The 21,726-nt window shown below is 48.2% G+C and overlaps 8 protein-coding genes across 8 annotated transcripts; 3 read left to right on the top strand and 5 right to left on the bottom strand.

The window, feature by feature from the left end:
* Positions 1 to 227: 227 nt before the first annotated feature.
* Positions 228 to 2,059, top strand: F4812DRAFT_417684 (Yip1-domain-containing protein). The gene is made up of 3 exons (XM_047933187.1): positions 228 to 581; positions 714 to 1,149; positions 1,331 to 2,059. Exons 1-3 carry the CDS (start codon positions 537 to 539, stop codon positions 1,777 to 1,779), a joined length of 930 nt encoding a protein of 309 aa, XP_047792776.1. The 5' UTR covers positions 228 to 536; the 3' UTR covers positions 1,780 to 2,059.
* Positions 2,060 to 3,337, bottom strand: F4812DRAFT_417682 (Rhodanese-like protein). The gene is made up of 2 exons (XM_047933186.1): positions 2,784 to 3,337; positions 2,060 to 2,699 (listed from the first exon to the last, which is right to left on the bottom strand). Exons 1-2 carry the CDS (start codon positions 3,087 to 3,089, stop codon positions 2,349 to 2,351), a joined length of 657 nt encoding a protein of 218 aa, XP_047792775.1. The 5' UTR covers positions 3,090 to 3,337; the 3' UTR covers positions 2,060 to 2,348.
* A 606-nt stretch (positions 3,338 to 3,943) lies between these two features.
* On the bottom strand, positions 3,944 to 5,731 carry F4812DRAFT_449945 (cytochrome P450 61; the record flags this gene model as incomplete). Its single annotated transcript, XM_047936034.1, has 4 exons — positions 3,944 to 3,982; positions 4,037 to 5,288; positions 5,352 to 5,502; positions 5,575 to 5,731. The coding sequence occupies 4 exons, from the start codon at positions 5,729 to 5,731 to the stop codon at positions 3,944 to 3,946; spliced, it is 1,599 nt and encodes a 532-aa protein (XP_047792774.1).
* Positions 5,732 to 9,795: 4,064 nt separating this feature from the next.
* F4812DRAFT_456468 (uncharacterized protein) lies at positions 9,796 to 10,101 on the top strand (the record flags this gene model as incomplete). The annotated part of the gene is made up of 2 exons (XM_047936994.1): positions 9,796 to 9,973; positions 10,046 to 10,101. 2 exons carry the CDS (start codon positions 9,796 to 9,798, stop codon positions 10,099 to 10,101), a joined length of 234 nt encoding a protein of 77 aa, XP_047792773.1.
* A 133-nt stretch (positions 10,102 to 10,234) lies between these two features.
* F4812DRAFT_267147 (DASH complex subunit Ask1-domain-containing protein) lies at positions 10,235 to 11,973 on the bottom strand. Its single transcript, XM_047930857.1, has 3 exons — positions 11,708 to 11,973; positions 10,607 to 11,609; positions 10,235 to 10,528 (listed from the first exon to the last, which is right to left on the bottom strand). Exons 1-3 carry the CDS (start codon positions 11,903 to 11,905, stop codon positions 10,401 to 10,403), a joined length of 1,329 nt encoding a protein of 442 aa, XP_047792772.1. The 5' UTR covers positions 11,906 to 11,973; the 3' UTR covers positions 10,235 to 10,400.
* A 69-nt stretch (positions 11,974 to 12,042) lies between these two features.
* On the bottom strand, positions 12,043 to 15,323 carry F4812DRAFT_417674 (Spc98 family-domain-containing protein). Its single transcript, XM_047933185.1, has one exon. It carries the CDS (start codon positions 15,149 to 15,151, stop codon positions 12,272 to 12,274), a length of 2,880 nt encoding a protein of 959 aa, XP_047792771.1. The 5' UTR covers positions 15,152 to 15,323; the 3' UTR covers positions 12,043 to 12,271.
* Positions 15,324 to 15,520: 197 nt separating this feature from the next.
* On the top strand, positions 15,521 to 17,207 carry F4812DRAFT_267100 (CT20-domain-containing protein). The gene is made up of 2 exons (XM_047930856.1): positions 15,521 to 15,968; positions 16,053 to 17,207. Exons 1-2 carry the CDS (start codon positions 15,716 to 15,718, stop codon positions 16,802 to 16,804), a joined length of 1,005 nt encoding a protein of 334 aa, XP_047792770.1. The 5' UTR covers positions 15,521 to 15,715; the 3' UTR covers positions 16,805 to 17,207.
* Positions 17,208 to 17,531: 324 nt separating this feature from the next.
* Positions 17,532 to 21,518, bottom strand: F4812DRAFT_267096 (uncharacterized protein). Its single transcript, XM_047930855.1, has 5 exons — positions 20,884 to 21,518; positions 20,714 to 20,809; positions 19,979 to 20,643; positions 18,923 to 19,925; positions 17,532 to 18,862 (listed from the first exon to the last, which is right to left on the bottom strand). The coding sequence occupies exons 1-5, from the start codon at positions 21,011 to 21,013 to the stop codon at positions 18,171 to 18,173; spliced, it is 2,586 nt and encodes an 861-aa protein (XP_047792769.1). The 5' UTR covers positions 21,014 to 21,518; the 3' UTR covers positions 17,532 to 18,170.
* Between the last annotated feature and the right edge of the window lie 208 nt (positions 21,519 to 21,726).

Genomic DNA, 21,726 nt, shown 5'->3' with positions numbered 1-21,726 from the left:
ATCCTTCGCTAATTCGAATATGCCTTACGGTATTATAATTAAATATTTATATTCTAAGATAGCACCAAATATTTACCACTTGTACAAGAGTAAATTCATATATAATTATTTCTTCAATGTGAAGACTTACATGCATAGATCTTACAAAGGCGTTCGATTACATGCAGGTACATCAAATAGGTGATAAGATATGATGGTACTTAGGTACAACCCTCCTGTCCCACCCAACCAAACGTCTTTTTTTGGAGCTTTAAACCTTGCAACTTAGAAAGAGCTCAAGGCACTTAGACGCGGCTAAAGATCGGCGGTGCTTCCGTGTCCTCAAACTACCTAGTCAAGTTCCACGCCCGTACAGCAGCAGCTTCACGTTAATGAATCGTCGTCATCGTCGTCATCGTCGTCGTTGTTATTCTTCGCAATAATAATCGAAGCAGCAGCAGATTGATTTGCTTCATTCCACCTTTATACATCAACAACTATTCCGAAGCGGGCGCAAAAAAAGAAAAAAAAAAGAAGAAGAAGAAGATTATATCAAGATGGCGAACGCGGGCTACGACGCCGTCGTAGATATTGACGATGAGGTATGTTTGACAGCTACCTACCTTAGGTAGGTACCTACCAAATTAGGTACCTATTATGCCATCAACCACACGTACCTACGAAGAAGCCAAGCGTACAAAATACTAACTGACAAAACCCCCCAATCACTCCAGGGCGACCTAGGGCACACCGACCTCCAAGAGGACCTCGAATTCCACAACTCCAACTTCCACGAACCGGGCAGCAGCACGCGCAAAGGCGGGGGCGGCGCTCCCTCGTCCGTGGCCGGCAGCGGACTGCCTCTCCCCGCGACGGCCGGGTCGGGCGTGGGCGGCGGTGGTCCCGTCTCCTCGAAGCGGTACCTGTGGACGCTGTCGTTCTACGCGCAGTTCTTCGACGTGGACACCTCGAGCGTGCTGGCGCGGTGCTGGGCCGCGCTGTACCCGCGCGCCAACTTCCTCGACGTGCTCGAGGGCAACCCGGACCTGTACGGGCCCTTCTGGATCGCGACCACCGTCGTGCTCATCTTGTTCCTGGGCGGCACGATAAGCTCGTACCTGGCGAGCGAAGGGAAGGGCTCGTTCGCGTACGATTTTAAGCTGTTGAGCGGTATGTCTGGTTTTGTTTTCTTGTTTTTTTTTTTTTGTCTTTTCTTTTCCTTCCTCCCTTTTTGAGAGGGGGAGGTGGGGAGGAAAGGGGGAGGGGATAGAGTGAGAGATAGAGATGGAGATGGAGGTATAGAGAACGATAGCGGGAGAAGCTTGTGCTAACGAACGCCATATCTATATAGGTGCCGCCGGCCTTATCTACGGATACACGCTCGTCCTACCGGTAGTCCTGTTCGGCGCGCTGCGGTACTTCGGGTCCGAGTCGGCGAACCTACTCGAGTGCTGGGCGCTGTACGGGTACGCGAACCTGATCTGGATCCCCGTGGCGCTGATCAGCTGGTCCCCCATCACGATCCTCAACTGGGTGTTCGTGGGCGTGGGCTTCGGCCTCAGCGTCGCCTTCCTGCTGCGCAACCTGTACCCCGTTCTCAGCGCCACCGACCGCCAGACCAGCAAGATCCTGCTCATCCTCGTCGTCGCCCTCCACGCCGGCCTCGCCATCGCCATCAAGGTCCTGTTCTTCGCTGCCGGGAGCCCCGTCGCCGGAAACAAGCCGGGGGATGCCCCGTCCCCGCCCCCGGCAGCGGGAGGGGGGGATAAGCCCGAGGGAGGTGCCATGTTCCTCTTTTAGTTATAGTTAGTTGAGGGTTTTTACCAGGGATTTATTAGGTTAGGTATCTTAGGTACCTATTTGTATGGAGAAAGAAAAAAAAAAGGGAAAAAAAGAGAAAAGAAAGGAGCCGAAACGAACGGTAAGGAGGTCAAGAACGAGGTGACGAAGATTCGACCTGATACTGTATGGCTTTTTATGGGCGTTGGGCAGGACCGGTGCACGATAGTGTTATGTACAATACATAGCTGATATTTTCCAGTTCTAATGTATCATGAGGCCAATTCAGATTTTTTTGAACCTTTTAGCTCTTATCTAGGTCAGGTACATTTAGAGGTATATACCTTGTATCTCTTCTCGTGATATCCCGCTCCCTTTTATATACAAACACGGCGAGAGTAGGGAGTAGGGGTCATCACAAACGACTAACTACCTAACCTACCCTAGGTCATCGCAACTAGTTATTGCCATATAATTCCCAACTTCTCTCCTCTTCGTATCGAGCATCGGTCCCTTATTTATGTACCTTAGGTTAGGTTAGGTATTTATTTATCCCAGCCCAGTCGTGGGTATCTATCTCTCTTCCCAAATCACCGCTCGATCTTCCCCCCCTTGGCCACCCAATCCAGCCAGCTGCCGGGGTACTCGCCGACGTTCTTCCAGCCGGCGTCGCGCGCGATCTGGGCGGCCGCGCGACTGCGCACGCCAGCCTTGCAATAAAACACGACTTCCCCGGCGCCGGCGGCGCCGTCGGCGGACGGGGGCCGCTCGAACCCGTAGCGCGCGGCGAACTCGGCCGCCGGGATGTGGAAGCTGTCTGGCGCGCTGCCGATGGGCACGTTCAGGGCGCCGGGGATACGCCCCGTCGCGACGAGCTCCGTGGGCTCCCGCACGTCGATTATGGTGACTTTGGGGGAGGAGGAGGTGGTGGCGGCTTGGATCTAGAGGGGGGAGAAGAGAGAGAGAAAAGTAAGTAAGTAGGTAGGTAGATAGGGTAGGTATAGGTATGTAGGTCGTCAACGCACCTGTTCGAAACTCCATATCTTGCTCTGGCCCCCGAACGCTGCTGAATCGGAGGAGGACCACCGGATACTTCTTCTCGGGGCAAGGCGCGGTAGGACTTGTGGTGGCGCAAGGGCGCTCGGTGGTGTACCACATCCCCTCCTCCTGGTTGCTCGCGATGTCGTGCCGAAGGAATCTCGTAGGAGTAGATGCGAGGTAGCTATGGGTATACTGGCCGAGCTCGAACCCGAACGCAAACCCATTAGCCGGGAGGTGCTGCCGCGTAGAGCGGCACCGGCGCCGTTGAGCGCAAATCGTCGTGTCGCCATGGTGGGATGTATGTAAATGTTTTTTTTTTTTTTTCTGTTTTTGCTAATGCGTTTCCTTTAAGCTGTTGTGCTTGTGTAAATACATAAGGTACCTAAGGTAAGTACCAATATTTAAACAACGTCCACTACAAACAATTCGTCTGAACTTGGATGTACCTTTTGTATATATTTTGATAGAGGTTGTATGTATAAATAATTGATGTAATTCAACGCCTGCAATCTGCTCTCGATTAGGTAAACTCGATTGCAAAGCTCCAGCTAGATACTAGGTACCTAGCTCCCATGTGATGTCACGGCAGAAGTCGGAGAAACGCTCCGTACCGCATGATTGGAATTTCCAACCAATAGGTACTGCCCCTTGGGTTACCTAGGTAGGTACCTATGTACTTCCTACGTATAAGATCTAAAATCTACCGTAGATCAGGTCACCCATCACGAGTCAACGTTAATAACACACCATCTTTGTAAGATCTATGCCTACCTAACTTATAACGAGTTTTTAACCTCTTATTACGTTCTTCCACCCAAACTTTGTTATATACCTCTTAGAAGGCATAGGGAATTATTTCTCAACCTCAACATTAACCCACTTCATCCCATCTCCCAAGCCAACTTAACGTCACAATTATTACCTAGGTAGATTCACAACGGGACACCACGTTTGTTCAAATTTAGGTCTGATTCGACCGCTATGGACATTTAACCCTTGTTGATATAAACATCCTCCAGCAGTAGCGTATATACAAGACCATTATTACTATTACTATATTCTACTTTCATCTCTTTCGTTAGACGGCCATTTACATGGCTATTATGATCCTTTTCCATACCCATGTCATTCCCAATTGACGACACTACCACTTCCTCTCTTCAAACGTAAGAGGGCAGTCATCCTGATATCAGTTAGCATCGAATACATTAAACTAGTCCAACATGTGAAAACTTACCTTGGGGAAGATGGTGGCAAACACCTTGATCTCATCCGACTCGGGAGTTGCGTGGTGCTTCCAGTCGAGCTCAACTGAAGCCTTTCCAATCATGAGGGCCAAGTTAAGTTGAGCATAATGTTGACCAAGACAATAGTGAGGACCAGTTCCGAAAACGAGGTAGTTCTTGGCCCCCTTCTCCTCAGCGTCGCCAGTGTAGTATCGTTCAGGGTCGAACTCGTCAGGGTTCTCGTATACCTCAGGATCGCGAAGAGCAACATACGTGGTCGGAATGATCATGGCACCCTTGGGGACAGTGTAGTTCTCCGTGACAGGGAAAGGCTTCTTGGCCTTGTAGGGAACCATGATGACAGGAGGGCGCCATCGGAGAAGCTCCCTGACGACTGCGCGGGTGTACGTCATCGATTCAAGTTGATCCAAGTTCACAGGGGCGTGGATGTCACCATTTCGCACGCGGTAGTTTTCCTCGCGGACACGGTCTAGAACGTCAGGTCGGTTGGCCAACACCTGGAACATGTTGGTGGCTGCGCTCGAAGTAGCATCCTGAGAAGCGAACAAGAACGTGAAGAGGGTTCGAGCGATCTCCATGTCGCTGAAATCGCGCAATAGAGGTGACGGCTTCACCATACCTTCGGTTGAGAGACCCTTTTCGACAGCTTCATTCCATCTCTTGGAGGCAAGTATGTCCTTGATCCAAGCATCCATAATACAGGTGATTTCGCCGCCAGCAGCCATGCGGACCTTAGACTTAGCGGCACATTTAGCCAGCTCGTCCATGACCATGCGCGCAGCTCGCTTTCCGTACCAGGTTCGGGTGTAGGGAATTATGATCGGGAAGTTGACAAGGTCGAGAGCAGCAGTGACCAGATAGTAGTCATCAGCGATCTTCTTGCAGGCAGAGTCGGGCATGTAGTATCCGGCGAAAGTTCGAAGCGATACGGTACACATCAACTCGCGGAACTCGTGCATGAAAGGGATGGGCTTTCCTCCAGCCTCTTTTGTCAATCGGAGGAATCTAGCGAAGTACTGCTTATAAACAGCCTCCTGGCCGGGCAGGTAGCACTCAAGAGCTCGTCGGGTGAAGAGACCGTTCAGGCCTTTGCGGTAGTCGACGTGGGCCTTTCCATCTAAAAATACCCAGCTGTCCTCTCCAAGGATTTTCGTGGCAATATCGACAACGCAAGGCTTCACATACGTAGGGGAGTTGAAGACTTTGCGAGACAAATCGCGGGAGGAAGCGATAACGACGAACCTGGGAAATCAAATTAGTGATTTCCAACAAGGCGAATGTTGAAGAAGAAAAAAAGGCGCATACTTATGGAAGACAGAGACGCAGCTAAGGGGACCACTGGCCCATTTTGCTTTGTATTCTTCGAATTTAGGGTTGAGAGATTCGAGAAAAGGGCCCATAAACGGTAACTTGAACGCGGGACCGACGATGGAACCTTTTTGTACGAAATAGCTGACTATTTAGAATTTTATTAGCCAATGCGGTTCGCTTTACGCCTTGCTCCAGATATTCCACTCCTGAGACATACCCTGATCATACGCGACAGCTACAGCAAGGAGGGTAAACACCCATGTCATCAAACTCGCATTAGTGATGGTGTTGATCATATAATCGACCTGAGGAGGCATGCCCCCGACCGAAAAATCGGCCAATGGCGACGTAAAACTCGTCGCGTTTGCAGCCATGGCGACCAGACTGCCTTTGGTGTTGGGGTATTATTATTGCGCCGCGGTCTTCTGTGAAAGAGAGTGGTGGGAAAAGAAGCGCCCAGGATATCCCGAAATCCACCAAGAAGAGAAGGAGAGGAGGTCAAAATAAAGGACAGCGACGACCCCTTCGATACGGAGAGAAGGTTGAACCAAAGTTGAAAAAAAAGTGAAAGGGGTGAAAGGAGGGTGAGGTGTGAGGTGGTGGTGGATATTTGCAGGAATCCAGGAACAGGGAAAACCCCCCACTAAAATTTGTTGGATTAGGATTGAATATTGATTATCGGACAGAAAAACCATGAACCCTTCTTTTACTGAATGGGTTATGGGTTCACAACAACCTGCAACCTGACACCCCTGCCGAAAGGCTAATACCTTGGGTACCTGGTATTCTAATTGACATTATTAGGTACTCCCGCAATCTTATGCACGGATAGTACGATATCCGCACCTTCGGTACATTGATGACATAACGTCAGGTACCCCATATCACTTCGCTGATTGGCCTATCCGAATCTATCTATATGCACCTCTTCGTTCCTACCCAACGTTAAAGGTGTTGCAGAAGTTACTCCCCGTTACTCCCCGTTTCAATCCCGCATAAAAAAAAAAAATAGGTAACGTCTTACAAGTGTAATAAGGCAGGGGCAGTGACAGTTAGGTACCTACCTAACCTACCTCTACCACATGCAGGAGGTACCTGTTTAGGTAGATTAACGCCGTTTTGGTCTGCTAGTCGCTAGCTTACACTAGGCCCCATGAGGAGAGCTACCCTTCTCTTCGCGCCGTGTTCTTCAACGTCTTTTTTTTTCAATATTAGACATTACTAATTTGTTTCGTCAATAAAAAAAAAAAATAAAAAAAAATATAAAAAAAACTATTAGGAACCCACATCAGTGCGCAAGTGCCGCACATCTAAAACGTACGAGCTCATATCGTTGTCTCGTCTTCATTTTATCTAAAGAACGATAGTCGCATCCGCAATGGCTTGCCAATCGAATCATTCACATACGTCGCTATCTAATATCGGTTGATTCCACGAGTCCGGTCTTTTGGGGGGTTTTTTAGTCCTTAGGTATTGACAAAAGGCGGCCCGTACCCCTGTTCCTAGAGGTGATGCAATGCAAGTCACCTTTCAGACGAAGAGAGAGAGCTACCAGGTATGTTAGGTACATATCTCGCTCCCAACTCGGGCAGGTCGGGTTTAATTTACTTTTGGAATTGGCCAATCAGCCGAGCTGGACGCCTCGTTCCGCTATTCACCGCTCCTCGATTCGTGGTCCAAGCTCGCGAGCTTGAATACGAATACGAAGCCGAACCGAATGCGGAGGTTAGAAGGTTAAATTGATGATGCACGATTTGTTATGCCGATCCTTTTCGTTATCTACATAATATTCCGATGCACATATTAAAGACATGCATGTAAAAACCACCAACTATTATTCCCGTAGGCAATGAACACTAACAACCCAATTTCCACCCAGAGATAACATGGAGTTACTATCATCGGTCTGATATTAAATAGAAACAGATGCTACAGTGAATGGCTTACTTCTAAGCATACTAGCTATCTTCTCCTTTCGGTAATCCTCGACGACGAGAATGGATTCTAGGCATCATAGTGAAAGCGAAAGCCCGATGCTGGGTGGACTTGGTTGCGCAACAAACTTGAGGTAAAGTAAGTTACCTGTTATATTATAAATGAAAAGTGATTACATATGTGATCAAGCTATCGACGTGAACTGCCTGTTTTAGATGACCATCGGTGAATATACGGCTCTAGGTATTTATCCAAGCGTTAGGTATGGTTGAGTTTGTATCTCAGTCTCAAATCCAACAAGGCAACTCATTAGATTAAATGGAAATATATATTTAAATATTATGAAACAGCATTGGTCGTCACCCATAATACTTTAATAACCGTGACTTAAGATACCTATCATTTCCATATTCGAGAATTGTTGGAAACCTAGAGTTGGAATATCTTCCGAAGTAACCTACAGTACATTGTATATAAGTCAGGAGACGTAGTGTATAGGTCCAAGTAGAAGAAAAAGAACTTACTAGATGTTCAGCATACATGATTCAAGGCTTACGGTTCGTCGATTCACAAGTAAATTTAGGTAGGTATTCCATTAGCGTTCACCACATCATTTTCCTCTTCTGCGATACTGAATGCTAAAGTTAGGTATATTAATCAGAACCTCAACCTAATCGTGTTGTATATCAGATATCAGATAACAGATGAGTTCAATAAACTCCTCGTCTAGCAAGCGGCTTTGAAAGCTACTTCGTTTTTACAATGCCAATCGGCTACCTAGCCTTGTATATGACTGTCGGAATCCAGTCCTACAATCCCAGATCAAGGACTACCGTCTATTCAAATGATGAATTCGTGTAGCTATGTCGAATTCCAGAATAGTGTCGACACGGCTTCGAGTCTCTTTTAATCCCGATCTTGTGACAACAGTTCTTTATAAGGTAACTTTCTTTCTCGCGTTAGGTTACCTATGCAAAGAGTAGTTCGGCTAGGTATGACCAACTAGTCTTCTATATTAGAACACCAGTATTATATAACGATAATGAAAATGCTAGCCTACCTACCTACATAAGAAGCGGCTTACAGTCTCCACGAAGACATCACGAATAGAAACTCGAACGTCGTCGTCAGCGCCATACGTATTCCGCATGTCTTGGCAAGGGAAGAAAAAAAGAGCAAGAAAGTAAGACCTAAACTCCAATACCTACCCAGACTGGGAATACCAATCGGCAGTTTCTTGATGCTAGCCTTAGGCACCTGGTGTGTGACGGCAGCATACTATACTATACCATACTACACTAGGTAGCGTGGATGAGTCAAGGCCGAAAAAAAAGGTCGTTGCGTTTCCCCCCGGGGAAGACTCTTCGGCCGTGCTGCCTAGGCTAATGCATGCGAAGACAAGTTACTAGCTAACCCAAGGTAAAAGAATCTAGTCTGAATGAGGCTCAGCTTACGATATACTACCTACCTAGGTACCTACCTGCTACTACAGCCAGGTATGCTTTGCGGGGCATCGAACGCGACATCTAGGCTGCCTTTATGATTACTGTTATTTTTCAATGCGCCTCGGAGATAGACTTTCGGCATCCCGTAAGGCAGCAATGTTTCAACGCGCGCCGGGTGGGTTGGTTGGTTTATCTTTCCCATGGAAGGGTTCCCGGGATCGGGTTTCGGTGTTCGGATATGTCCTCGAATAGGATAGGCGAGGTTTCTAGAAGCGGCTCGTCGGTAGCCGAAAGATGTAAACTACCTACCAGTGAGTGATGTGCCAAATGCAATGAGGACAATGGAGAGAGCCTCGCCAAGAAACAATACTATCCACAATAGAGATGGGTATACGTAAATCGTCATGCAATAGCTTACTTCCTAACATAGCGTACCTGCGCGTACCTACGCGTCTTGTCAGCACTTGTTAGTTGTCGAATATGTTCGAGTGACGAATCCCCAGAATATAGTCGCTGGAAACTATAGCGTATTCACGGAATCGCCCTATTCAATGAGCCAAGCTTCTGACTCATCCGGGACAGTGTAATGTACCATACATGGATCGGTATGATCTTGTATCAAGTATCGATGGAAACCGAAACTACATATTTCGCCTGCTTACAATACGGCGATATGCATTGCCTAAAGCGGCAGTATGCCGCGATATAGAGCGTGACTTTGTATAAGCGTATGTGGATGGCTATGTTGACCCGAGCACTTGAATTCAAGATATAAGACGTTCCCTTGCCACCTGATTCCAGGTAGCAATCATACCTCTTTTGTGTCTTCATAGATATCACAAAGCCGTCAAATCATCAAACGAATCAATCGCATCAGATCGCGTCAACGACCTTGTCCTGCAAGGGATTCGCAAAGTCCAGCCGACCTAGCCTTCACAACCATATCGACAGAACTATCTATATCTACCTAACCTAACCTATTATCCTCTTGTTACCGTTTCCTCCGAGTAAAAAAGCTGTCGTATATCTACCCCCTATCTACCTAAAAGCAAGATACCATGAGCCAAAGTCAAGACAAATCCGTCCTCGACGTCGAGAAGGCCCAGCCCGCTTCCTCGTCCGACACAGCCTCGGTATTCTCGACGAGTTCGTTCGGCAGCGCCAAGGCCTTGCTCAAGAAGCACATCCCGGGCAAGTCCAGCAAGCCCGATAGCTCCAGCACCGGCACCGGCTCCAGTCCGAGCCCTACCCAAGCCGAGCTGAACCGGATCGCGCAGCGGAACCAAATCAGGATGAACTTCTAGGTAGCCATTGCTATGACTACTGTTCATACCTCCGCGGACAAATGGGGAAGACGAAGATAGGCTAGTGGGAAAGGAGTTTCGTTGAGAAGATCTGGCGTTTTCTGGGTCATGGATGATGAGTACGATGGATATTATTATGATTGACGGCAATATCTCAGTTAGGTACGCTTATGGATGAGAGACGGCGTAATTTGCTAGGGACGGGAAGTAATAAATAAGGGGGTATCTTCTGTTTTTTGTCTAGTTAGGCATTTACTCATAACAGGTACAATAGCAACGTATCATTGTTGCCACTCTATCCGACTTGATCTCGTTAACATGCGCTGTGCTGCCGAGGACATTATTTGTTACATAAATCGCTAGAACGTATCGTCTAGGATATCCTGGTTCATCTTGACCATCGTAGGACTATATTCAGATGAATCTTCTAGTGCGGCGCCGGCTGTGATTAGAATGTCGTCGACGATCCGTTTGCTTGCTTCTCGTGCTGTTCGTTATTATTAGCATTCGTCGCTAGTAGGTACTTCTGAAAAAAGATGGAGTCAATAACAGAAGGTTAACTTACCGGGCGTCTGCATAAGTTTACTTGGGGGCAGCGCAAACTGAATCGTCTTCGGCGGGCTCATCCCGCCAAAATCGTCGTCGTCGTCGCTGTCCCAGTTGATCTCATCGGGATCCCTCTTGCCTTTACCCTTACTCAACCCCTTATCTCTGGCTTCCGCGAATATATCCCTCGTCTTCCTTGCCGTACCTGGCGTCTGTACGCTGATGCCGGGTGTCCTCGGTGTATCGCTTACAACCGGGCGACCTCGTGCTAACCGGATGGGCGACATGTATAAGTCGCTCCGCAGCTTCGGCATTGCTATCTCGGGCGAGCTCATCGGACTCTCGGCCCATAGAGCCCTGCGAGTTCTGTCTTCTTCTCCCTCGCCGGCTTTGACAGGGGATCTACCGCGAACGGCGCGCGCGTGTGGTGGTAGAGCAGCGGTCTTGTGCGGCGTAGCTTGCAGCCGGTAATTCTTATCTAGGATACGATGTAGTAGCGGATCCTTGTTCTTGCTGATTGTAGACTGAGGTGCTGGCTCTTCCAACAAGGACGAAGAACGCGGTGTCATAGACATATCCGGCAGTCTTGATTGGTTGCTTGTCCTCGTATGGGCTGGCAGTTCTAAGGTGTCGTCGTCGTCATCGGCAAGTAAATCGTCCTTAAAGATAGTGTTCTCGCCTTTGAGTTCGCGCCGTAGTTTCTCGTAAGGCGATTCGAAGTCGGCGAACTGTGGCTTCTTCATGTGCGGTAGTGACTTGGTAGACGGCGCCCGCGGTGTACTTCCAGTTATCTCGGCATGGTCGAGGATAGAGTCATCGGGCATGTGGTGTTGTTCCTGCTGTTGGTCGGCGTAGGCTGACTGTTCAACAGTTGTATCGTCTTCGGTAGCTGTGTTGTTATAGTTGGATGTCGTGTCTTCTAGAGATGTTTCTTCTGCCGTAGTAGTTTCGCCATCGCCGGCTAATTCTTCGTAACCGGAAAGAGACACGTTGGCGGATGCTTCGAAGAATTGCTTCCAGAACTAAGGAATAGAAAGTCGGTAAGTTAATAAGTGTATACTAGGTACCTACCAAAGGTATATGAAGGTATATGTGAACCTGTTTAGAGGCGTGTACATACTTTGGACGCCTCCCAGACGGCTTTTGAATGCTCTCCATATTGTTCTACGAGAGGTAGGATGCTGGTGGTAACAATTCGATGCGCCTTGCTGAAGTTGTGGTCAATTTCTTGTAGCGTGAGGGTAATTGACTGTTCCAGCTTCTCCAATTCCTCTGTTAAGGTCAAATTCCTTGCCGACGACGGCCCGGGTCGAGACATGGTTGTTGTGTCGATGCGAAAGAGTAAAGAAAAGTTGGATGACGAAGAGAAGGTTCCAAATATTATGCGCTGGAAACTAATTTACATGTACCTAGGTACTTTTTGATTTAAGATAGTGGGGTTTATAGTCGCGTCTCCAGCGCGATGCGGGGTTACTTGGGTGCTATGGTACTGTACTTGTACTTAATAGGGTACAATACAATAAATACATCATGCTAGGTACCTCTCAGGTAGGAAGGCGGTTTAGGGGCAGAAAAGGGTATAAATGCTAAACCACACCTGCATTGATTATATAGCATCATTGAGAGGTACCTATGGGTAGGTACCTATTCATGTTAGGGGTATCTATTAGTTATTTCTATTCCATCAATTCCTCAAGCGGCCGTAATAACCTGACATCTCAAGCTTGATTAAGAGTCTGTCAATGGTATTTTCCTCTTTCATTTCTTCATCCCGTCTTCCCTCATTCGTCATTATATCCCTTGCGAGCAGTTTGCCTTTAAGCCCCCCCTTTTCTTGAAGAGCTCGGCATACAGTTATGAAGATATCTACCTTCTTCTTGAAGGCATCATAAAGGGTCCTGCAAGATATTTCCCGAGCTTTGCTTCCCTTGCCACCTGATGCTTCAAAGCGAGCCATCTTAGAAAACTTTAGAATGAGACTGAAAATGTCTTCCAACAACTTCATGACTGGTTGTTGGCGTTTTCTGAGCAATAATGTATGCATTATATGATCCAGAAGTCGCTCGTGTTCCTCCCGTAACTCGTCCGGACCAAGAATTCGTGTCTCCCGAGGATCGATGTCAGATTTCGAAAGGTCGTTTTCTATATCTGTAAGCCGATGCTCGAATCGTTTCCATGCTATCTCAATACCCGTATCGAAGAAATACGCGCTTATACTTGTAACAAGATGATGTGCTTCAAAGCGAAATCGCAGCGAAGTATTGTCAATATGGTGCCAACCAGATGTTCTTGCAATAGCATCCCGGTATAGTTGTTCTACAACGTAAAGCATTCGAAGCACTTTCAGCAGCAACCTGAATATCTTGTCGTATTTAAGTAGAATGACCGGACCAAACACCGGCGAGAGAGGAGCGGGAGGTTTATACAAGAGTCGAAGGAAATCCAATGCTTCCAGAGAGCCCGGGTCTAAGCATTTATCGATTTCCTCGCTTGAAAGGTCTCGTACACCAAAGCTAATGTCGCCAGGTAACTCGTATTTTCCATCTTTTGAAGGAATAACTTGAGGTGACGAGGGTAGGTAGCTTTCTGCCAAAACGCCCATCAGAGTTAGTCGAAGTTCCGAACTTGCTGGAGGCCAAGTATCTCTTCCACTTAGTCGGAGTCCCATTGTACCGCCACTTAGAGCAACACCCGTCTGTCGTTCGGCAGTGTCGAGGTTAGGATCAAATAGTGCATGAGAAAGACGACTACAAAATACACCGTTCCCGAGCAAGTGAAATTGCTTTTGTAGGGATAGATGATCTCGTAGGTGATGTGCACTGAAGAGCAGCTTCATATATTCCCGATTAATCACGCGTGCTTGTGCTGCGATAAGCGGACCGAAAGAATAATATGGTATTAACGACCAATGAGGTGAAAAGTTAGAGGTATCCTGTTCGACAACGGCTGCTTCTTTGAACAAGTTGTCGTTGAGCAATCTTGCCAAATCGTCTTCCTCGGAAATTGTAGCTGGTGCCTTATCCAAAGCTGCGATAGATGCCAGTAATTGCCCTTCAAGTTCGGTCTCCCCACGCCCAAAGAACTGAAGGATGCGATCCTCATTTGGTATAATGTTAGTCATACTCGTTTGTTGAGATGTGGTACTTTTCTCTGTGACCCGACCCTGTAGGCTCGTAGATAGGCTTCTTTCGTATTTTCTTACTTCCTCTTGGAAACATTCTATGGATTTCCAATTGAAATACCACTTGAAAGGAGGAGGATTACTTTGAGAGATAAGCTCCGTCTGGCATATTGGATGCTCTGGATGATGTTCTCGGAGGAGTCGCAGAGTTTTGCCAGTCTCGAATATAACTAAAGCCATGTCGCTTGGGATGAACGTTGGCATACGCTCTCCGTCAAGGGCGTAATCAAGCTCATCAGCCTTAACCCCTGAATCGTCAACAATCTGGATATTTTCGACTTTAACAAAGCTAGTTCCAGGATCCTCTTTGGTTAAGTGAACTCCTCCTTCGGTTCGAACCCCTATCCATTTCTCTGCAAATTGCGTCCAAGGCGTAGAAACACGGGATAAGACCTCACGCATAACTTCACTCAGAAGCGCATTGCTATGTTCTTGCAACTGAGCCTCCTCAAAGATGAGAGATAATGCACGCTCATCAGTTTTCGTTTTCGAAACTTTCAATATTAAAGTTTTGAAATAGGTGAGCACTGTCTGAACAGGTTGGACAAGCGATTTCAGTTGTAGGAGGGATCGTATTTGCCTCGCCCTAGTTCCGAGGATTTTCTGAATGGTTAATAAAGCCATATCCACCTCTTTCGCAATAGCTACTCTGACTGCGCCTGGTCGTGTAGTATATATAGCTTGTACATAGGTTGAAAGGAAACGAGTCGTATTTCCGCATTCTAGACAACACTGCTGGATGCCTTGTAGGACTTGCAAGGAATAGCCTGAGAGTCTCATCTTATCTAGATTGGGAGTGAAGCTACTTTTGTTTGCGTCCCATGTATAAAAGACCGAGCCTCTCCCAAAGGCGAGGCCTAACAAGGCCGTAAGGTATGGGCTGGTCTGGATAACATTGCCCTCTGCACTCCTTATCTTAAGAGGGTCTTCCGGATGCTTAATTGCAGCATCGTATGTTCCTGGCCCTGCTTCGGTAATGAATAATGGCGCCGGCTGGGGAATATCAGGCACTAAGAAACCGTCCCACGTTTTATACTCGAATTCGATTTCTGCTGGTTTGCTCTTTAGAATCCATGTGTCATCAAACACATCAAGATCATGTAGATTTATGTCATGAAGTGTTTCGGGAACTGGAACAGGCTGTTGGTCTATCTCATCAGTCTCATTAAGATCTACAGGGAGTAGCGAATCAGGCAGCTTGAAGAATCCATCGGTGTCTGCGTTGGCGGGCTTGACAGTAACAGGGCCTTCAGCTGATTTATCGGAATTTAGGATGTCGGTATTGAAGAATTGACTATCTGATCCTGATGAAAGAGTTAACAGCTTTGAGGATAGGCTGTAATCCGGAAAAGCGAATACGTCGGCAAAGTCTTCGTCCGCCATCCTGTCGACTTGGGAATTATGAAACTCATTTAGCTATTTTGCTTCCCCAGATGTATCCCCGTGGAGATTGTCTAGATACCAACTGCCAGGATCACGAGACAGTCAAGCATTAATAAAATATATCATGCATTCATGTAAAGTTAGGTACATGTTAAGTAGGTAGGTACTTAACATCAAACGCGTAAACGGCGTCAAATTCAAATTGAATGTCATTCAGTACAAGCCACACCTACTTTCTGTATCGCGACTGCCCCGCTGCCCCGCTGCCCCGCGATCTGCTAAGCCACACCGGCAAGCGCAACACTAGTCTGAGTACCTACCTGACAGCTTGGAGGCTTCTTATCGGAACATTGAAGCTACCTAACCTAAGGTACTTCCAAAGTTAAGCTCTGAATTCATTTCGCATCTTTAAATTTAATCACCATCTTTTAGAAAGTTACACTCGCCCCACCCCGTTTCGTCCCTGGCACATTGTATCTTTTAATCCCGGCTTGAGAATATACCAATGATACTACTTCATTGAAAGAGTATTTCTACAATCAATTCTACCTCAGAGAACTAATCATGCCGCCGAAAAGGAAGTCCAAGGCCGGCAGCTTGGCAGATGTGTCAACGCCAAAAGCATCGTCAACTTCCGCGCGCGACGACGACGCAATGGACGTAGACACACCCCAAGCTGCAGATACCCCCCGCGCTGCCGACACTCCTACAGCTTCCAAGCCTAGTTTGCCTCCGGCATCCGAAATTCTCAACAACCTGTGGACCGACGATCAAGAGTCTTCCCTATTTAAAGCAGTTATTCGCTGGAAACCATCGGGTACGTCTTCCCACTTCGCCGTGCCACGCACCATAATATTCCGAATCTCATTCCTATTTTTCAAATACTAACAAACCTGCGTAGGAATACATAAACACTTCCGCATGATCGCCATCTCGGAACACCTGCGCAACCACGGATTCGACCCGGACGTCGAGACGCACACGCGCATACCCTGCATATGGGATAAGCTGCGGCTCTTCTACAATATGGACGCCATAGACGAGCGTGACAACGCCTTCGACTATGTTAGGAACGACGGCCAGGACGAGGAGCCCCCCGAGCAGAAATACAACTACTTCGACCTACCAGCGGACGAGTTCCACGATCTCATATGGGCCCGTGCGGCCCCGGGCCCCGGTGAGGAGTCCGACCCGTCGGACGTCGAAGCCGAAGGCCACGAAAAGCACATGAAGAAGCGCAAGCGAGCCAGCACAAGAGGCGGTCACGATGCGGCAGCCGACGGGGCAAGCGTTGCCGGTAGCACCACGACGAAGACGCGTAGGTCTAGCACGATCGACGACACCGACCGGGAAACTCCGTTCCCCAGTAGTCCTGCGGGGCGGCCGACCGCGAGAGGTGCCAGGAGCCAGAAGCGAGCGGCCGCGAAAGCCAAGGCAGAGAGCGCGGAGCCAGACGTCGAGGAAGAAGCAGACGAGGATGACGAGGAAGCCGAAGACAATGAGAGTGAGGAAGAGGAAGACGAGGACGAAAGCGAGAAAGAAGAAGCGGACGCTGCCCCGACCACTAGATCGAATCGAGGAAGAGGCACTACTTCCAGAGGTCGGGCAGCCCACGGACGAGGCCGAGGGAAGCCAGGACGAAAGAAGGGCTGAGAGAAACAAAGCCCATTGGCTAATACCGCTTTGCGCAATATTAAGCGAAGGCGCAACAAAGAGGCTCAGGCTAGGCCTGGCTTTTTAATGTTTGGATCATAGCAGATCGGCGTGGAGTGGCGTGGGGATTACAACCTCCACGGAGAAACAGGAAGGGTCTGATTCAAAAACAAATACGCCTTTGTTACAAAATACACGACCCCAATCGTGCGGAAAGGGTCCGCGGCTCGTAGTTACGCGTTATCCCGAACGTTATTCCGATCGATATCTGGCTTGCTTGTTGCTTGGGAAGTCAAGATGTGTGCCATGGCTTTTCAGCTTGGTCAAGTGCGCTAGGTATGGATAGCCGAGCTGAAAGCAAATAAGCAAGCAAGTCCTACAGGTCTGGAGGGGAGGAGAGGGTATTTCCGATAGGGCGCCGCTGGATGCCTCGTTATGGAAAGGGAAGGTGATCGAACGAGTCTACCTTGGTACCTCCCAGGCATGAACTTTTATTCAATGGAACTGGCGTACAGCCTGCGAATGTGTTCTACTACGCCCAGGTACACCTTAGGTTAGGCAGGTAGTATAACCACCTGAATTAGGTTAATTGGAACCATCCACCTTCTGGTCCACGTTATGATGCTGGCTTCTGTAATGATAATGTATAATAATAATAAAAAAACCGCACGAAATGTGGAAGTGTTCAGTTGAATTAACGTTTATCATTAGAAATATCGATTGAGAGACTGATTGACCCGTCAACCATTATAACAGAGGCGACTATACTATAACCATACTATACTTTATTGTAAAATTTCATATCATGCATCATCCCATGAACCAACCCCCCCCCCCCCCCCCTTACCTTAAAACCCTGAATACCATACCTCACTCACATCCTCTCCCCTCTGCGCATTTCAGTCATCCCACATCCCAGATGACGACGCACAAATCCCTCTTCTCGCTTTTTATAATCCAGTAGTACCTAGATCAGGTCTGGCAGTTAGGTAGGTACCTAAGGTATATATACGAGGACCGTCAAACGCCCGTCCAACATATGTCGTCCGTCCCATTCATCCATCAATCCGTCCATTGAAGGGGAGTGTGTTTCCCACGTCGTGATATCTATAGCCAAATAGTAGTGCAATTTGAATGTCAATGAAAATACGTGATCATCGCTCTTTCTGCTCCGTTTTTTTTTCGTAGATACCTTGTATGCTTAATTTGTGACGTTACTTTTCAACCCCCCTCATCATGTATCGTGCGCTTACTTTGTGTAGGTACCTAGATAGATGATACTCTGGCCGAAGGTAGAAGCCGTTATCTACCTACCTTCTCTCCACTCGCCACTGCCGTGGTTATGAGTGAAACCGGCTAATCATCATCACCGCTGGCCACCCTCTTCTAGACCATCTTCGTTCTCGCGGAATACGCTTCGTCGCGGCTGGCTGGTGCTGCCGCCCGTATTACCTCCTGTCCCCAATGTCGCTCCTGGGTTCTGCGGCACGCTGACGTAGTCGGACGCTTCGTGGGACCCGTCTACGCCTGTGACGCTGGGCGGGCTGACGGGTAGCAGCGGAAGGCTCGTTTCCAGAGGCGATTCGATGATATGGTGCGACGACGCTTGCGGCGGCGGCGGCGGTGTTCCCAGCGCTGTGACTTGGCTGGCTGTCGACGTGTCGCTGATCTGTCGTAGGTGCGCTATCTCGCGGTCGCTAATGCCGCTTACGCCGCTGACGACTGCTTTTCGGGTCGCGGGGGTGCCGGGATTCGCAGTAGCGTTTGTGGGGACGTCGGTAGTGATGGCGTTGGCGATAGAGTCGAAGCGCGCCTCGTTGTTTCCTAAGGATGGAGAGTCGGGTCTTTGGGCGGTGTAACTAGGGGGTTGAGAGCTTATGCTTGAGGGGTGCTCGTGGGATGAGCCGAGAGCGGTTTGGCTAGTCGGCGTAGAGATGGCATGGGAAGTCTGATGGGTCTGCGGGTTTGAGGCAAAAGGTGATTGCTTATTTGTGTTAGAAGTAGGTGTCACGCCCATGGCAGCATGCGTGTCTCCTAATTCGACTGCAGGTGAAGTATCTGTGAATGCACCTGTTAGCAGACTGAAAGCTATTTTCTATGCTTGATGTTGCAACTTACCCCAGAGCTCTACAAGATGCGTGTCTGGCATCTCAGGGACTACTTCCATTTCCGGCTGGCCCGTGAAACGCGCCGGCGTGACTCCTCGGCTCTCCAACTCATCACATTGCGTGCGAGTGTCGTCCGTGGTGACCGTTGGTGCCTTCCCGTCGCTCTGACCATGCATCCAGGACAATATCCTGTTGCCGTTTTCATCGGTCGAAGGCTCGCTGCCGCTATTCTTTTTCCAGAGCTTTCGCCTTCTATACAAGATGAAACCGACAACAACTGCCGTAACAAATATAAGGCCGAGAACCACACCCAGCACAGGCGCTACCCAAGAAGGAGTGCCTCCACCGCCTCCATCACCGCCGTAGATGCCCCGAGTATCATTGCCTGGACCCACAGAGCTGTATGGGTAATGGGAAATTAGCTTTGACGTCGGGTACGCAGTTGCGAAGACTTTCCCAAGATCTGGTGTCGCCCAGCCCGATGGATCCGGGGTGGTCTTTGTTGCGCCACCAGAGGAGTCTCCTCCTATCATAGCGTATATCATCTGAGGCACCCCGTAGTAATTCCAGCTGGTCGGATCATACGCCTCCATCCAACTATTATCTGTAAGATTATAGACTTGGAGAATTCCCGGAGGGTCTCCGTCAAGACATGGGACACTAGTGCCTTTATTTGCCTGGCGACCCCCAATAACTATCATCTGGTCTGGGTAAGGCATAACGCAATGGTGACCAGCTCGACCATGTGAAGATTTACCGGAATGCACTTTCATCCACATGAATGATGGTAGCGAAAGGATCCACACATCGTTGTTGAAATCTGTGGTGTCATGGAGGCCGTCGTAGCCCCCATAATAGTAGATATTGAAGCTTGAGTAATCTTGAGCGGGAGCAACCACCGCGCATCCCATCGCCGACTGAGGCGGAGTACCTTGGGCCGGCTGTTGATACCATTTTTTGCTTGCAACATCATAGATGTCAATATTTGACATGAAGCCCGGGCTGTCCTTTTTCTGCTCTAAGGTTAACCATGATATCTTTATAACATCGACTAGAAATTACTTACACTCTGTGCTTCATTCGCTGATGTCAAATTCCTGCCCAGATAACTGGGATATGTGACACCACCCAATACCACTAAAATGCCCTGTTCGCCAACAGGAACCCAGACAACGGAAGGATCTGCACGACTCGAGATGTTCCCAATAGTCTCGTTCTTCCATGTCTCTTGTGTTTGAGTGTCCATATCTAAAGTGATAAGGTAATCGGAGGTAGTTGTCGGATTCGTAGTGTCATTAAAAGAATTTTCGTAAATTGGACCACCAGATTCCGAACGATAGCCCCCAAAATACCACGCTTTATTCTCGGACGGTGCGTTGGCTGCCCCTCCGTTGGTGACATACCGAGTAATGCCCTCAGGGAGCCGACTGTAGCGGACCCCCACCTGATATTGAGGCTTCTCGGCTCCGTATAGCGACGCCACATATTCGACCATATCATCGGCGTCTGGCTCAGCATCTACGCTAGATAGTGGTAGCAAACCACCGTACGTAAAGAACTCGTGGTCATTGCCGAGTAATGCTCCGCTATGATAATTGGGAGCTAGATTATTGGCGGAGCCACCATTGAGGCCCTTTGATATGCTGTTGTGGGTAAGTATTTCTGAGAAATTCGAGCTGGAGTTGAAGGGCGTGCTGAAGTTAAGCGTGTATATTAGACTGAGAGAATTTTCTAAGGATGAATAGTCAGAATACAAGGGGTACTTCAGTAAGGTATCTTGATTCGTTATGATATGCCTTACCGTCTATGTCCGGCGTGCTGTATGATCCATCGGTTAAGCCTCTGATCCAGTATATTTGGCCGCCGTCTAAATAGACTGTGTCTCCAATTGTAGAAGCTACCCAAATGTTAATCATCTAGATCTGCGTATCGTTATAGGATAAAAATAATACACATCATAGAGAATCTCACCTCGAAATAGATTCCATTGACACATGGTAGCATTCCACTGATTGTCCGCCCATCCTGAGGATTGGCTACGGACAGATGCAGCGAACCACCCAGCGGTGAATGCTAGACAGGATATTTTAGACCAATACATCGTGTGTCTTGTCGCGGTATGCCTATGCCTATTACAAGAAAAAAAAATACGACGAAGAGTTTATTTGAGGGAAGAATTGGGAATATGGCGGAGGTTCATTTCGTAATAGGGATTGGATTTGCGGGTTGGATATCTACCACACCATCTTGAGGCAAAGCAACAACAACAATGAAATACTTGGTACGATATGGAGCCGAGAATCAATGACGACGATAGGTCTAATTTGCCGAGAGCTTAAAGCCAATGTATCCGTCTGGTGAAATGATGGTCGACGAAATAAAGATCAAGACGAATGGGGAAAATCGAAGAGAGCTATTCTTTGTGTAAAGTGCCAACAAAGGAGGCTCGCACTGCAGTAAAAACGTGATAAATCAGGACGTGCCAGAACAAAAAGATCTTTCAAAGCCGCTTGAGTTTGTGGCAGCTTGTTGAAATCTTGCTGGAGTCAAGTGATGCTAAGCAGGATCGATCTCCGAGAAGTTCTGTCTGTACCTAATGATTGGAGGACTAATAGTTGTGTATTAATCTGAATAGACGGCCCAAAGAAGAAAGAATATTAAGAGTTCGCCTCTCCCACACAACGAAGCTCAAGAACAACTTTCCCTCATTCACATGGCTACTAACGGGTGGAGGTGGGCAGGCAGACGGCAAGCAGACTAGACGGGCAAGGTCAGCTCACTCGAGTCCTCAGCCTTGTCTTTGGTCGCTGATGC

Source organism: Daldinia caldariorum (genome assembly GCF_022478825.1).
Source record: "Daldinia caldariorum strain CBS 122874 unplaced genomic scaffold F4812scaffold_3, whole genome shotgun sequence".
Lineage (NCBI taxonomy): Eukaryota > Fungi > Ascomycota > Sordariomycetes > Xylariales > Hypoxylaceae > Daldinia > Daldinia caldariorum.
This window is presented reverse-complemented; position numbering and strand designations above follow the sequence as displayed.